This window comes from Pezoporus wallicus, unplaced genomic scaffold (assembly GCF_028554395.1).
Source record: "Pezoporus wallicus isolate ANWC-B61680 ecotype Strahan unplaced genomic scaffold, APGP_CSIRO_Pwel_v1 contig_6658, whole genome shotgun sequence".
In the NCBI taxonomy this organism is placed as follows: domain Eukaryota; kingdom Metazoa; phylum Chordata; class Aves; order Psittaciformes; family Psittacidae; genus Pezoporus; species Pezoporus wallicus.
The window spans coordinates 1671215-1686680 of NW_026642312.1; the positions used below are offsets into that span (position 1 = coordinate 1671215).

Genomic DNA, 15466 nt, shown 5'->3' on the forward strand with positions numbered 1-15466 from the left:
ATTCATCCTTAAGCTTCTAATTCAGAACCGGTGACCTGGACTTAAATCTAGTTATGGCTTGTGATTGCACTAAGCACTCTCTGGTGAGATTTTCTTACACTGCACCAAAGAATAAATTATATGATTAGACAGAAAACTATCTCATACTCTCCTCTTCACAGGATGATGGCAGCCATCAAGTAATGGTGGGCTGTTTTAGCAAACTTTGAGATTACCAGCAAAAGCTTTCAGATGCAGGCATTGTCAGTATGTGGCTCTGGGTGTCCTAATTATCTTAAAGATTCTATATAGCTGAATGTGTTTTTATGTTCTTAATTGAATTAGATATAGAATTGTCTTCTAAATATTCTAATTTTCTTGGTAGCTTGTTGGGAGTCTATTTTTCTTGTTTTGTGCTGCATTTAATTCTTACATTAGAAAACACAATAAACTTTTAAGGATAGTGCTTTAACTATTTGTATTGACACTTGTGAAAAAGATTTTCAAGTCTTCATGTCTTCTTAACAATTTTTAATGTCTTAATCAATTTGTTTGCAAGCTGATTCCATTTTATAGTTATCTTGCTATTTGGTCTGCCGTTCATATAGTTCATGTCTGTTCAATGAGGGAGAATACAATTGCTGAGAAGGAAAAGATTCAGGTTGCTACAGATAAAAAGAGACAGGTGGAGGGGAAAGTTTTGAAGTCTTGAGTAGCGTGTATGCCTAGAAAAAAATTTGCATTTTAATGTGACTTTACTGAATTACAGACATAAGTACTTCCATAGGTCTTGGGACAAATAGGAAATGTGTTATAGTAAACAAAATAATTTCATGAAACAGTATATAAGAAGGCTCTTGAAAAAATTGGCGAAATATTTGGTTATCTTTAGAAATTGCTCAGATAAATGCTTGGTGATGTATTATGTGATTTTATTTTATTTTTTTCCTTCCAAAATCTCTTTCTTTTATAGCTGTTTAGGCAAGATCCCATGGCCAAAAAGTCCCAGAGCAGTTGAGATTTTCACCCTTAGTGGTAAGATCTACCGCCCTGTCTCCAGCTCTTCTGTGTTTGTCACACAAATCCAGCATGATCTATCATATTTGTACCAGAGGAAGATTTGCTATCTTTATGTGACTAAAATGTAGTAATTTGCTTTTAAACTGCAGTTGAAGTGTCTCTTACTTCCTTTAACCTTTCTTTCTCCTTGTGTTAAAAAACTTGGAAATACTGTCATGCATTATGGAACATTATTATGTGTGCCTTATGATGAAACACTAAAACCAAATTGTGACAATTCATTGTTGCTGATGCAAATCAGGTTTTAGTGTCTGTTGATAGTCAGTTTGCTTTTATACTCAAATTTTTATGATTCTTTAAACATACATACTCACGTGCTCTGTTCTGCCCAGTAAATATTTCTTGCATGCAATATCTTGCTTAGCTTTTTGAATGTTGCATTACTTTTTTAATGTCAAAATTGAATGCTGTTTTGTTTGTGGGTTTCGTTCTTTTTGAGTGGGGGGAAGTGTTTGTGTTTGGCTTTGGTTTTTGTTTGCTTGTTTTGTTTGGGAGTATTTTTTCTGAATATGCATCCTGAGAATTAAAAACTGTTTTAACAATTATTTATTTCATGCAAGTACAAAGAAGAGTTCTGCTTAGTGTTCAGGATTCCATGAAGAGAAAAAAGATTTCCTGAGCACTTATTTTGTTTGCTTTTATTAGTCTTTAACTGTGGAAAGATTTTTTTAATTTTTTTTTTTTTTGCCATTCCTACTCCTAGATATAGGTAAATACAAAATTATATTTTGCATGTAATAGGTGTCTTACATATTTTTTTAGGACAGTGCTTAGCTTACCAAGTTGAGGTTATACCTGCTATAATACTTCAGTAGAGAACTAAGCATGTTTATAGGTCTGTCTTGATGATTTTTCATTCATGTTTGTATGAAAGGCTCCCTCTCTTATATAACAAGCTACCTGTGCATATCTTATGGTGTACAAAGACATCTCAAAGTTAGGTAAATATAATAAACGTTTGCAATTTGAAGTCAGCTTTACATAGCCAGAAAGACCTGGGACAAGTACCATTCAGCAAATTTGGATGTTGAAAATATGGGAAAATTGGGTGCACCCTTCAAATTGATGAAATACAGTAAAATGTATACTTATAAATACATAAATATACATGTGCCTGCACACTGCACATGCAAACACACATACCCCCCCCCCCCAAGTGTGACCACTATATTCTGTTTTCTGTACTGAAAAAGGGGTGGAAAATACTTAACTGGGGGGGGGGGGGGGGGGGATGGGGGACGGGACATGACACGGGACGAACGACTTTATCTATGTTATTAACATGAATTATTTCAGTAGCAGAAACATGCATTTCAAATTAGTTTTAATTCTAAACATGCCTTTGACAGTGATGGTAATTTTTAAGCATGCATTCTTGCTGAAAGTAACATCAGCATAAACCATCTACAAAAAGTAAAATGCTAGACTTGTCATTCCTTCTGAATATATGAACTACATACAGAATTTAGGAGTGTGATTTTTTTCTTGCTACGAGTCAGTTGTGGTTTTTTAGGATATCTTTAAGTATACAGTATGGTGTTCATTATTTTTTCATCCACATGATTAGAAGCGAGACCGAATAATTAGAACAAGGTTATGCTTTGAAAGCACCATCTTGCTCTCCTTTTAGACAAGGAGAGACATAGAAGGGACAATGATTGTGACTAGTTCTGGAGCTGGCTGACCAGCTAAAGCGTGCCATGGGTTGACTAATTAAACATCTTTGAAAGCTTGCAGACTGGGTGGGGTACACCATCTACCACACAATACCAGATCATTCCCTTCATATTTCCCATGGACAGCACACTGCCTTTTATCTACCTGCTGAAGTGCTTGAGCAGTATCTGAGTATGGAAAACAGTGAATCTGACACTATTTCTGATCCTCTCAGCTACTCATTAGGGCTGCTTCCTCGTCTCTGGCAAGAACATAGCTTTTATTTTCCTTCTTTTGCTGATGACTGCCTCTGAAATCTTTTGCATTTGCTAAGAAAAGGAATATTTCACATAGATGTCTATACTCTTTGGGGGGGAAGGCAATTTACTTCATCATTATGATACATGTTCAGTCCAAATCTGTACTCAGCAAGAGCAAACCTGGTAAGATTCCCTGATCAAGCAGCATGTCAGGCTAGCAGCTGATCTGTGTGCCAACACATTCTTGGGGGTGTCTTAGTATCTGGTGGTAGAGAGAGACATTAGCAGCTATCAAGGAAGTTTTGAGAAAGGTCTAGAAGAGGTCTCCTTAATTGAAGAACAGGGTAATGGAGATGAACGGAAGTAAGAAGGATTGATTCTTAAAGTTTTCCAAATAAAATAAAGCACTACTTTGTACTCTGGAATATTATGTGTGAAACTGTGGTAATTAGGGCCAACAGATCATGGGGAACACCTCACAGAAAGGGTCAAAATGTGTAAATCAATAGTATGCCCATACCATGAATAGTGGTGTACATTTCCAGTGTCTCTCACCTTAAATCATTTATACTAAACAGGCAGTTTGGAAAAGAGCAGCGAGGATGTTTGAGGACATGCAACAGCTTGTATACATGAAACAAGCAATAAAAATAAGGCTTTTAAAGCTGAATGAGCTGACCAAGAGCAGAGCATGATTGATAGTACCTTCTTCCTTTGTTTACAAAGTCAAGTGCTTTCATGTTCCTTTCAGAAATAACAGGGGTAGGGGCTAGCTCTTTCCGTAAGGTGGAAGGGGTTCTTCCCGTTGAAGAATCAGCGAGCCAAGGGGAGGGAAAAATTCAGAAAATGCTGGATGTGAGAAGTGACAAACGTATCAAGGCTGGAAGATAGCACAAGCAAAGAGGTTGCTGGGAGGAGCAGGGATTAGTCATATGAGTTGAGGCTTCAGAGGTGGCAAGAATGAACTTAAAAGGGAGAGAGAGGACTGACCAAAGTCCCCTGCAATCCAGAAAGTTGTAGTGTTAGCTGCAACTAAGCAACGAAGTTAGAACCACCCTGAAAAATAACATGGGCAGGGTAAGAGGTTTGTTTTTTTTTTTCTTTCTCAGCCTATCACTTCTAGTCACTTTGAGTTTTCCATGTTAAAAACATTTTAAAAGGTATTTTTAGCAATTCTAGTATCAGGCAAGCTCTTTCCTAGGCAGCTCCACCTTTCAATTCTGCAGTCTCATCAAAAATGGTATGATAATGATGTGCAAAAATGCTAAATAGCTGTGAAGAGCCAAAGAAAGTTGACTGTCATCTGCCTGTTCCAGTATAAGACTTCTCAGAAATAAGTTGAAGTGGCTAGATCCAAACAAATGACATTAGATGGGGTTTGGTTGGTTTTTTTGGTTGTCAAACTGCATGTAGTTAAGCTGCAGAAGTCCCTGCCACAAGATGCTATAGATGTTATCACAGGATGGAAATCCACTCAGAGCTAAAAATACAGACATCACTGCTGGTTGAGTAAACTTACGATTGACAAGTTGGAGTCTGGAAGAAGGCAGCAAATTTTCTCTGGGCTGCACTTTTGGACACAGTAGGAGATGCCAGAATCCCTTTGGCCTAATTCAGTACACTACTTTGGCTCACCTGCTCCTGTTCCACCCAGGTGTACTGGGAGAGGTCATTCCATCTTGTGCGACTGTGAAAAAGTCTGGAGCTCGATCTGCTGGAAAGCTTCAGATGGGCCAATACAAGCTTTTAAATCTTTCAGGTGCAGAAGAATTCAGGATCATCAAAAAATTGAGACAAATTTACTGGAGATTCAGTCTTTTTAGTGTGATTGCAGTTCAGCTGATTATGCACTCTTGCTGTTCTGAAGTCTGATTTGCAAAAATGATGAGCAGTGATATCAGTAGAAGCTAATCTTCTGAGTATTGAAGTGTTTTATAAATGCTCTGCTTCCAGGTTAACAGGTCCTTGACATTTCAGTAGAAACTTTTGAACATAAATTGCTTATCAATAAATAAATAGGGTGTTATTATACGCCTTACCTCCCTGAGGGTGGGGAAGAGTTGTGAGGAATTGTAAAAGTAAACAGTGAACCATTTTTCTGCTGTAGCAGTGAACACTGCGTATGGAGTGTGACAAAGAAATGAACAGTCCAAAGGAATACTTGAAGAGTTAGGAATACATCAAATTCCAAGACTGAAATACAGGGATAGACATGATACTGAAAGCTTTTCAGCTCCTGACTGTAATCATCAAATGCATTACAAACGAGTATTTTGTAAAAAGGCATTTTGCATAGTAAATACATGTGGCTATATAAAACTATATTGCAGTGCATGTAAACAAAAGCAACTCAAATTGCACAAGGGGTTTAGTTTTGCTTGCTTTCATCTTTGATGCTCCATTTAAGCTTTGAATGGTGCTTTTGTATGTTTACAGAGTTCAGTTATTTCTTTTGGTGCTTTTCCTGATCGGAGAACTTCAGAATTTTAACTGGAAAATGAAGCTGTCACATAAGTAATTTTATTAATTAAGATTTTTTAATTTAGCGGCTCTTCCTTCAGAGTAAGCTTGAAGGAAATTTAGCTCTAAATATTTCAGCTGTAACTGTCAGAAAAAGAAGTAAAAAAGAGAAGATGAGACTGGAATATGCATATGTAGGTGACCATGGAACATCATTGTTGTGTAGGGCAGAGCTTTTATTAATACATATTTATATATGCCTTGCATGATCCAGGCATAGGACTTTACTCCTGTTTTTCTTCTCTCTCCTTCCTTTTTAAAGTCCAGTATGATCATACTGCTTCAGGAACAACATGTCTTGTGAAAGATTGAGGAAAGCTATGAATACAGATGACTGGATGAGATTAGGAAAAGGAAAAAGGAACTAACTGGAATGTTGGGAGAAGAGTTAAAGGAAGTTGTAGTTCACAAATAGGCAGCATTCCTGTTTTGCTTTTTTTCCTCACCATTTCCTGAGAATTTTCTTAATTCAGATACTCACATAGTACATATAAACCATGTAATTTAAAGTAATAGCTCTGTGATTTTATGGTTTAGGGAATTTTTGCAACTTTTATCTAGATCGTCCTAATCGTTTTGAAGCATTTTACAATTAAATAAGAAGAAATTGATAGAATTTCTTGTAGTTTTGAAAGTTAAGTCATCTTTCCAGTGAATGATGCGTTACCCATAATGCGCCGAATGCAATTTACCAAGTCAAAGGTATGGGATGCTTGTTTTTAATCTGGCGTGCCTTTTGTTACAGGATTACATTTTTTTTTTTTTTTATTTTAAATTTATTTTTATCATTCCCGGGACAATTCATACTATCCCATGCAGGAGAGGCAGGTCTAAATCTTGCTGGTTTCTTTCCTGGGACAAAAGAAAAAAAAAGATTTCTATGCAGGTATCTCTGGATATAACATTTATTTGAAAATATATTAAGAACAATAGCTCAAGCTGTTTAATGGAAGAAGGAAGCCATGTGAAGGAGCAGTCCTGAGCAGTGTGCTGAACAATGTACATATGTGATCCTTGGAGTCTTGAGCTGTGTGACAAAGCATTATCAGCACAGATAAGGTTGGGGGGTGTTGAAAATTAATAGAGACATAGCTGGTGTATCTGGAGTGACAGAATCCCTGTCATGCATGCTGCACAAAGCCATAGGAGGAAAGTGAATTTGTCAATTCATCTCAGGTTGTTCACAGAGGCACTTGAGGTATTTTGGCAGAAAACCTCCTCCTGTCTCCTGTCGGTGGCATACTTTCATTTTGTGGACTCTTCCAGTGCCATTTGCTGGTATCCTTGTGATAGCTAAGACTGCTTGTAGCGGGCAAGCCAGGAATCAGAACTTGAAAACAATGCAGTCAATCTTTCTTTAAAACTCATCTTCCTGATCCTTATTTTAAAAGAGTTACCAAAGTTCATTTTTTTTTATTCTGTGAATGTAGTCAATGGAGAATAATTTTGCTTCTTCTGTCAGCTTGTAACTGACACTTGGGGGCGGGGGGGGGGATTCATATTTTTACAGTTAGAATAAGGTGTTAGATTTTTAAGCAGTTTAAGTTTGAGTCATTTATCTTCCTGGCATTTTGGTTGCTGCTCACTTACACCTGAGAAAACTGGGAGACACTGAGGAAGATTTCCAGTGGAAGCAGAAAAAATAAAATGTACTAACTGGGTGGTGAGCCTCCCTCACATGACCAGAAGAAAAAAGAGCCAACTGTTTTGCTTTTGGCTGTGCTTGCTACTAAACACCCTGTCATAGTGTGTGAGGTGAGTCACGACTTGTTTATTTATAGCCTTAGCCAATCAAAGCTGAATGCTCTGAACTTCATTCAAGACCAGCAAGCACTTAGGATGTCTTGTAAACATTTGCTCTCTGAGCAAGGAGCACTCTTCTCAGCTGCAAACCGGACAGGTGCCCTGGTTGTCACTTCTAAAACACAAAACAGACTAGAAGATCATTGCCTGGATTATCTAGTTTGGTAGAGAAAGAATTCCTTTTTACATCTGAAATGCCAGACAGTGAGGATCTGGGACAAGATGAAAGGTACTGTACGTTCATTCTGATGGCCTTCTCGTGCAGTGCAGTACAGTACAGACCAGGGCTTTGTGTAGTTAATCTGTGTGCGCTCCTGAGTTCTCAGCCTAAAATCAGTTTTCTGTGCATTGTAACAGATCATTCTTGGCAAATTCTTGGGGATTCGCCTCTAATGCTAGCCTAAGGTTTCTTAGTTAATGTCTGCAGAGAGGTTAATTTGTACAGCTCTTGTGTCTTTCTTAAACTAAAGCTGAAGGGAAGAAAACACTAGGTGGTTTCTACCTAGTCACTTTTCCCAACCATGGGACAACTTACAAGCCTGAAAATGTCAGAGACAAATAGTTGAGATGAAGCCACATTACTGACAGAACCATAACTTATTACTGTGAGATAGGGCACTGTGTCCCTTTGAGGTATGCCTGTCTTTCTGAAGTTTAATTTTTATTTTAGATAGTTTATAAAACCATCAGGACAAAAAGCAAGTAGTTGGATCTAAAACTTATTAACAATTTAACAAATACTATATTTTCAAAATATGATCCAGCACATTCCTATGAAATAAATGTGCTAATTAAACTTAGCTAAATAGATTTTAAAATAGATATTTTGAAAGTAGATGTTATTAATGTTTGGCTATGACAGAATTTATAATACAGGATTCTTAAAGTCCACCTGATCTTCCCATAGTTGCAATTTTATTGTCTTGATGCTAATCAAAATGTTGTCTCTAAACTGATGTTAAGGAAATATTTGATACTGGGAGGAGGGGAAAAAAATAGTCATGTATGTGGAAATAGACTTTTTTAAAGTTAATTAGCAAAGTGACAGAATATAGAGGCCAGTGTAAGTACTACACAAATTGGAAGTGAGCATTTCATTATGTCTTCGGATTTGAACATTTCTGTGGATGTTTCTCCAGTATGCATGACAATGTGTTGTTGTAAGATAGAGGAAATACAGAAGACCCTTCTGGTGTCTGTTGTGCAGGCACGGTCACCTAACTGGATGAGCATGGGTGAATGGAACCCCAGTGGCATAATTGGGTCTCTGCAAGGGTGGGGTCACCTACGCATTTCCGATTGCAGAGATCTAAGCTGTGCCCTGTATAAAGTAATTGTAGTAGTAGGTGGTATTTTTTTCTTTTAAGGAAATGTTGACTCATTAGTGATAGCCACCAAAGTGTTAAATGCTGTTCATTACAAAATGTTTAGCTGGATTTCCACTTTGTTGAAGCGTATATTTTTCAATACAGGAAAACAGCAATAGGCATGACACGTTAAAAAAAAAGAGGTTTTAGATCATAATCATATTTTTATTGTGCTTTTGAATCAGTTTTGTAAAGAATATGCAGTCTTTCCTTAAGAAAGTCTTACCAGTTGAGAAGAAAAATAATTTTTTTGTGGGAAAAAAAAATTTGGGTTTGTGGGGGAAAAAAAAACCATCAGTGTTCACCAACATGTGAAAGGATGCAACTGGTGTGCAAAACATACAAGCTTTGTAATACCTAACTTAACCTGTTCACAGTTTTTTTTCTATATAGGCTTGTAGCAAGCTTTGGCAGTTAAATAGTTAAGTAATACTAGGCCTGAACCTGTAAGAGTTCCTCTTTTTTTTTTTTTTTTAATGAATCAAAAATTGTTTCTTTTAAATTAAAAGGATGAACATTTCAAAGCAGTAACCTGGAAAAGTGTGATAATAGGGTCTGCTCTCCTCATTTATTATTTCTGAAGCTGACATTAAATTAATTAACCCTGACCCTAGTCCCTCACTCTTTTGTGCCTTTGCTATTGAGCAAAGAGTTTTGAGAAAATAGTTTAATCAAAAATAGGGTTTTTGTGGAATTCATTTGCCTTTTTGTCTGGGTGCTAACAAATAGGATATAACTGGAGAACATTCCTGCAGAAGTGCTAATGAGATCTGGTGGAGGTCAGAATACTTTGATCCAAGTTAAACAAGAGGCAGTATAAGGAGAAGCTATTGGAACTACACTGGAGCAGTATGGGAACTGTACTGGAGCAATTAATTTTAGAATCACAAAAGAAGAGAGAATAATGTAAATGCACAGATAATGGGGTAATTTTAAGGGCACACTGAATCAAAGCTACTGATTTATATTTTTTAAAATGAAGGGTAGTGGTACTGTAGAAGCTATGGAATGAGCTTTGTTCACTGATTGTTTTCAGTGGACTGCACTCCTCATAGCTCCTTCTCAGATGCAAGCAAATACTTCTTACGTCTTCTCCTGAGTTCATGTCCTACTTCATGAAATATTTAGTATTGCATCACAAATGTATTTCATGAACATTATAACATCGTAGTTAAAGATGTGACATTGGTCAATAGTCTGTTAGTCATAATGTGAATTCATATGTATAATAAGCAAAGGAACATATGCACAAATCCTTAGTAAAGCAAGAAAAAAGCTAGGAGTTGTGAAGATTAGGTACCCACTCATATCTTCTTTTTTGTTTTGTCATATAATCCTGGGCAGTAGCAGGTCAAGAACAGTGAGGAGAGATGTGGTCAGATAAAGGACTGGAAAGTTTAGCATAAAGACAGTATTTCCCCTACTAATTCTTTATCACAAGGTCCCTTATAGTGTTGTGTAAGATGGTATAATTTATTAAAAAAAGACACCTCATGAGGAATCTAATGATGGTGAAGAATATATAAAAGGTACTGTGAATTACAAGTCCTGAAGTGGTGGAAGGACATGGCTGCAGGTGCTTCAACGAGATACTGATGTTTACCTTCCTCTATCAGAACGATGTCTGCTGTGTTCTAATCACTGTTGCCTGCCTATTGAAAAAGATGGTGTACTGGTGCACTAAACCGTCAGCCAGAAACCTTTTGAGTCGGGATAGGGTGAGGAACCCAAAAAAAAAAAAAATGTAGAGAAAGCTAAGTTATTTTGAACAAGTTGATTTTGAGCTGCAGTCTTACAGTGCATGGCCTTTCTAAGTATGTGCTGGGTCTTAGAAAAATGTGGATTCAGTTTAAAGTCAAATCTCCCTATTACTTAGCTATTCAAGGTATGTTGATTTTTAGTTATATAAAAATATTTGTTTCTTCTGCTAGTAGAAAGTATTTGAATTTCCTTTTATGATTGAATTCAGTGCACAAATGTTGGCAACAAGTGATGTGCCAGGAGCTCTCATCAAAGTAGATGATCACCTGTTAATACAATTTACATTAAAACCCACTGAAGAGAATCAGAATGAAGTTCCACACAAGAAGAGTTAAAGCTGCCTTTTTGTGATGCTACACAAAAAGTTGTTTTCATGTTTTTTCAGGTTAAAAGTATTCTTTGTCTGGCACTTGAAAATCCAATTTTCCTTTTTTTGTGCAGCTGCTCTGCTACTCAAGGAATGCTCAGCTCATCTTTCCTAGCTGTTTGACTTTGAGAGGCCTTGAACTAGGAATATCCCATCTGAAGAATGTGGAGGCTGAAGGAGGAAAATCAACTGATTTTTGAAAAAGGGTTAAAAGAGTTTTTGTGGGAGAAAAGTATGAAAGAATTCCAACAGCTGGGCAGAGCTGTTAAAAGTTTTGCAAACAAAACTTTATGCTCCTGTTGATAGAAACAAGGATTCCTTACTTTTTTGACCAAAAAGTACAATAAACATGTCTCTTTTGCATCACCAGTTTCTATTATAAATGGGAAACTGGCCTGGAAGATCCCAGCCCTTGTACTGCCTTGGTAAAAAGACAACAGTGTGTAGCAATAGTATTGTAGTCTTTGTTAAAAAGAAAGTCTATAATAGTATTTATATGGCACCCAGTTTTCATGCAAAGAGGCATTTAAAGAAAAAATCTATGCCAATTGAGTGTCGTGACTTAGGACTAGTAGTACTTGGCTATCAAATCACATTTCACATTTTGAATGACCTCGAACTGGAGTAGCTGGTGTTCTCAGGGGAGCTGGACAGGAGTACAGGTCAAAGGAAGGGTTTCCCGTGAGAGCTGACCTATCAGTTTACTTAGAAGTGTCTGTGTAAAGGAGCTGTTCAGTGTAATGGCCCAGATTTAGTTGCAGTTTATTTTATTTTCATAGGACATTCAGTGAAAAGTGACAACATTTACTCTGCTGTGTCAAGGAACTTGTGTACTGGAATCACATTCAAAAAAGCTGGAGTTAACCAGTCTGATCAGCTAAAGAAAGACAATATATCTCCTTTTTAAGACTTGGGAAGATGACTGAGGCTGTTCTTGGATAGAAGTGAACACATCCCCTCAAAATCCTGGCAGTAATGGGTCTTTTTTTTTTCTTTTTTTTTAGGCAACCTGTAGGACAAGATGAGTTCCCCTCCCCCTTTGCAGAACACTAGAGTGCATTTGTGCACCAATAGGATTGCTTTAATCTTTGAAAAGTTTGTTCTTGACTAGTAATATAAGAAAAAAACCCCAACCCTTTGTGTATGGGATTGATGTTGTTTAGCAACACACCAGTGGTAAAAAGTTCCGATGTCATTTGAAGAGAAGAAAATATTATTATGACTTAACATACTGTGCAAGAAGCATATAGAGTCAGGGATGAAAGGTTGCTTGTATTATGTTTTGTTGAAAGTCACATGTCCTGACCAGTCTGCTGTGCAGTCTATTGACAAAACTACATCCAACCTTATCAAGTGCTTATGATTTAAACATATTTCTTATACAGTAATATTACCAAAATATTCTTGGTCAAGAAATAGAAGGGGTATGCATGCTGCTGAAAGCTGTGAAATGAGTTCTTTTTTCAGCTTTTTATTGCATACGTTCCCCTGGAAAAGAAAAAAAAAACAAACAAACCACCAAAAAACAGTAACAGCAAATTAGACTGACTCACTGTTAATAAAAAGCAGAAAACTGAAGTGTCACATGAAGACAGATGATGTCAGAAAGGAAACACTTTAAAAGCTTGAGAAGCAGTATTGCTCAGCATTAACAGAATTCATTTAGTTCTTAGAAATTATGTATTTGGACTACAGGAGGGATGATAATTAAAGGAGACTTTTTGGATTGGCAAATGTTAGTTACTCTTTAAGGTTGATGACTACATTCTCCAGTTTCAATTTAAAAACAGTATCTGTCTAACTTTGTATATATCAGAGATTCTAAGTGTGCCCAAGCCTTAACATCGAAGGGATGCCAGTTGTGATCAGCTAAAGCCTATTTGTCACAGTAGTAGTAGTTGTTGGTAAAAGCCTAAACCTGTGCAGCAGCTATAGATTAGCAGTGGGAAATAAAGTGCATATGGGTATCTATAAGCTGGAGAGATGTCTATTAGAAAAGCTTTGTAGAGTTTATAGGAAAAAGGTTGTAGAAGATTCTCCCTAAAGTCTGAGTAGAGGAGTATTTGTGGATGCTTCCTGTGTTCCTTATTTGCTCAGTAATACAGCATCCTTTTGTGGGCTTCTTTGAAGCCAGCAGAGTTTTACCTGGTGCCCCAGTGATTCATTTAAACTGCAAGTTTTGTTGACTTTGTCATAGCCACATGACACAAATATAATTATTTGGTATATTTAAAAATTGCATGGGATCCCAAAGTGGTACAGAATAAAGCACAATTCTACATAATCACCTTTTAAAATAGCCACATAGGTCATTAAGATGCTATGCTGTGAGTTCAGTGGACTCACTGTTCCATCTTTACACATAGGGCACATAACATTCACAAATTTGTTACATTGTATTACAATGAGGTTAATCAATATTATGTTGTTTCCTACAGGTTTTGCCTTTGGTACTTTAATGGACTTAACTGTAATATATGCTTTTTACACTAATTTGTATTTGGGGGGGGGAAGGTTATTTTCGAGTATGTCATCAGCTGAAATTTAAATGTAAAAAAATAAATAATTTTAAATGTTTTCACAATCTTTTTTATCTAAATGCTGTTCTATATTCATCATCTCTGTACCTGAACAATTTAGAAGACAAATTTTAAAATATTAAAATATATTTTTGGCATAGACCTTAAGGTATAAAATGTTTGTTTCAAAGAAAGGTAACTACATCATTATAACCATTCTCTTCTGCGCTGTGGTGATTCCTTTCCTCAGCAGAGGTGACAGCAGAGACCTGTGAAAGCTCTGAAAAAGTAAACCTGCTTCACTGGGTTTGCTGACGGTTCGCACCCTTGATCTCATTTGGTCAAGCTTCGTACTTAACTCCTGGTTGCCTATAAGTTTTGTCCTTAGACAGACATCCACATCTCTTACAGTTGCATCATTCTATAAGCTCTAGATACTACTTTTTGAAAGACTAGAAAATAGCCGTATTACCTATATTTTGATTTATGTATCTTTGGGAATGTAACTTTCAGTTCTTCCACCTTGACTAACATTCTAAAGGTAACTTACATTCTAAGTTACCTTTAAAATTACAGAGTCTGCACAGGTTTAAAGCATGTGTGGTTACAGTTGGGAAATCAGGAAGGTTCAGAAGCTTTGTAATTACTACCTCTTTGTTTATGTAGGTGCAATCCTTCAGATCCACCACATCATGGTGTACTTTGTCACTGCTGCAGTTCTGAGTAGCACATCTACATATAAAACCATGTACACATAATTAAAAAAAATCCAGTACATCACAAAGAGATCTTTAAGCCAGTAACCTGAGAGCTACTGACCTTTCTGAGAAATGTGACAGGGTTTGCTTGAACAGATGTCTAGATACAAAATGAGATCATGACACCATCTGTCATTTTTAGAGGCCATGACTCTTTTGGCCAGAGTTTGTGACTGTGATGGGTTGAAGCATCTGGGGTAGGAGGGTGTTCTGGTTTGGTCTGGGTTTGTTGTCTTATTTTTTTGCAGCTACTAGGTAACAGTTCATGTATTTGCTCAGTTTTAGAAATGATGCAGGTGGTCAGAAGATTATGAGTAATTTTCTCTGTTGACACCTTCATTCTTACTGACAGTTTTAGAATAGATGTGTAGTACTTTATATCAAACCCAGGGGAATTGATGGGAGCATGAAACCTTATTCTTTCTAAATTATGCACAAAAACCTTTGAAAATGTTCAGAGAGAGCTGATGGCTTATATCCTCAAAGGAGCACCTGAACAAGAGTCCCAAAAGCTGTTTCTGCAGAAAGTACAGGGCTCATATTTAAGCCATTTATTAAGGTTCTGTAAGTAACTCTACTAATACTATGCTGAAGTGGGTTTTTGTGTTACAGTCATGAGTTCCACATCCATCATCTACATCACTTAATGTATCTTTTTTCCTTTTTGTCTTTAAATGTGATCATGGAAGAATTAATTTGTCTGGAATATGCAGTTATGTATCTGTTAGCTTTTGATCTAACAGAGATTTAATGTTTATATCTGTTTTTCCAAGGGCATGATATAACTTTTCTGTCTTTGTGTACATGCAACTATAGTTTGTACCTCCTTTCTTTCTCACCCCTCCTTCACCAGGAGCCTCGCTACTGCTCCCTTGTTCCAACCCTCTGGGCCCAGGGTAACACTGCCTCTCAAGTGGGCCCTGGGGACAGGGCCAGAAGGGACAGATGTTATCGGGGCTGGTAGATGTTGAGAGGTGTGAACAAGAAGTGGCAGCATGTGCATCTGATTGTCGCACTGAAGATTAGCAAGATGACTTTCTTATACTGTTAGTAGCCCAAGATCAGAATAAGGTTTCAGAATAGGCCCTGTTCCGTAGAAAAGTGTGTAGTAGAACTGATAAAGGTGTCTCATGGTGTCTTGTGGTCTATAAGAATCTGCTAAGTATTCTTTTGTGAAGCAAGGTTAATAGTGGGTTTGTAATGTCTTGAAACAAACTTAACCTGTACCATTCACGTTTCTTGCTTGGCTGCTTCTTTGTCAATGCACTATATGTGAACCACTGGACTAAACCTCTAGCGGTACATTTTATCTGCACTGCATCTTATGTTTTCAACAACTTTTCAGGTTTGCAAAAGAAAGCATTATTAACAGCCAAGAGAAGCAGCTCCAGATAAC

At 37.0% G+C, this 15466-nt stretch overlaps 1 protein-coding gene across 2 annotated transcripts in view; it reads left to right on the forward strand.

Moving 5' to 3' along the window:
• Positions 1–952: 952 nt before the first annotated feature.
• The window catches only part of RETREG1 (reticulophagy regulator 1), a 29901-nt gene continuing 15387 nt past the window's right edge, over positions 953–15466 (forward strand). Inside the window, exon 1 of one of the 2 annotated variants that reach the window (XM_057428830.1) lies at positions 953–1014. Coding sequence is in view for 1 of the 2 variants with exons in the window: in XM_057428829.1 (XP_057284812.1) it covers positions 7493–7527 (35 nt within the window). In the remaining variant the exon portion in view is untranslated. Of the gene's footprint in view, positions 1015–7294; positions 7528–15466 lie in introns of those variants that run through there. The other variant, XM_057428829.1, reaches the window with a different exon arrangement.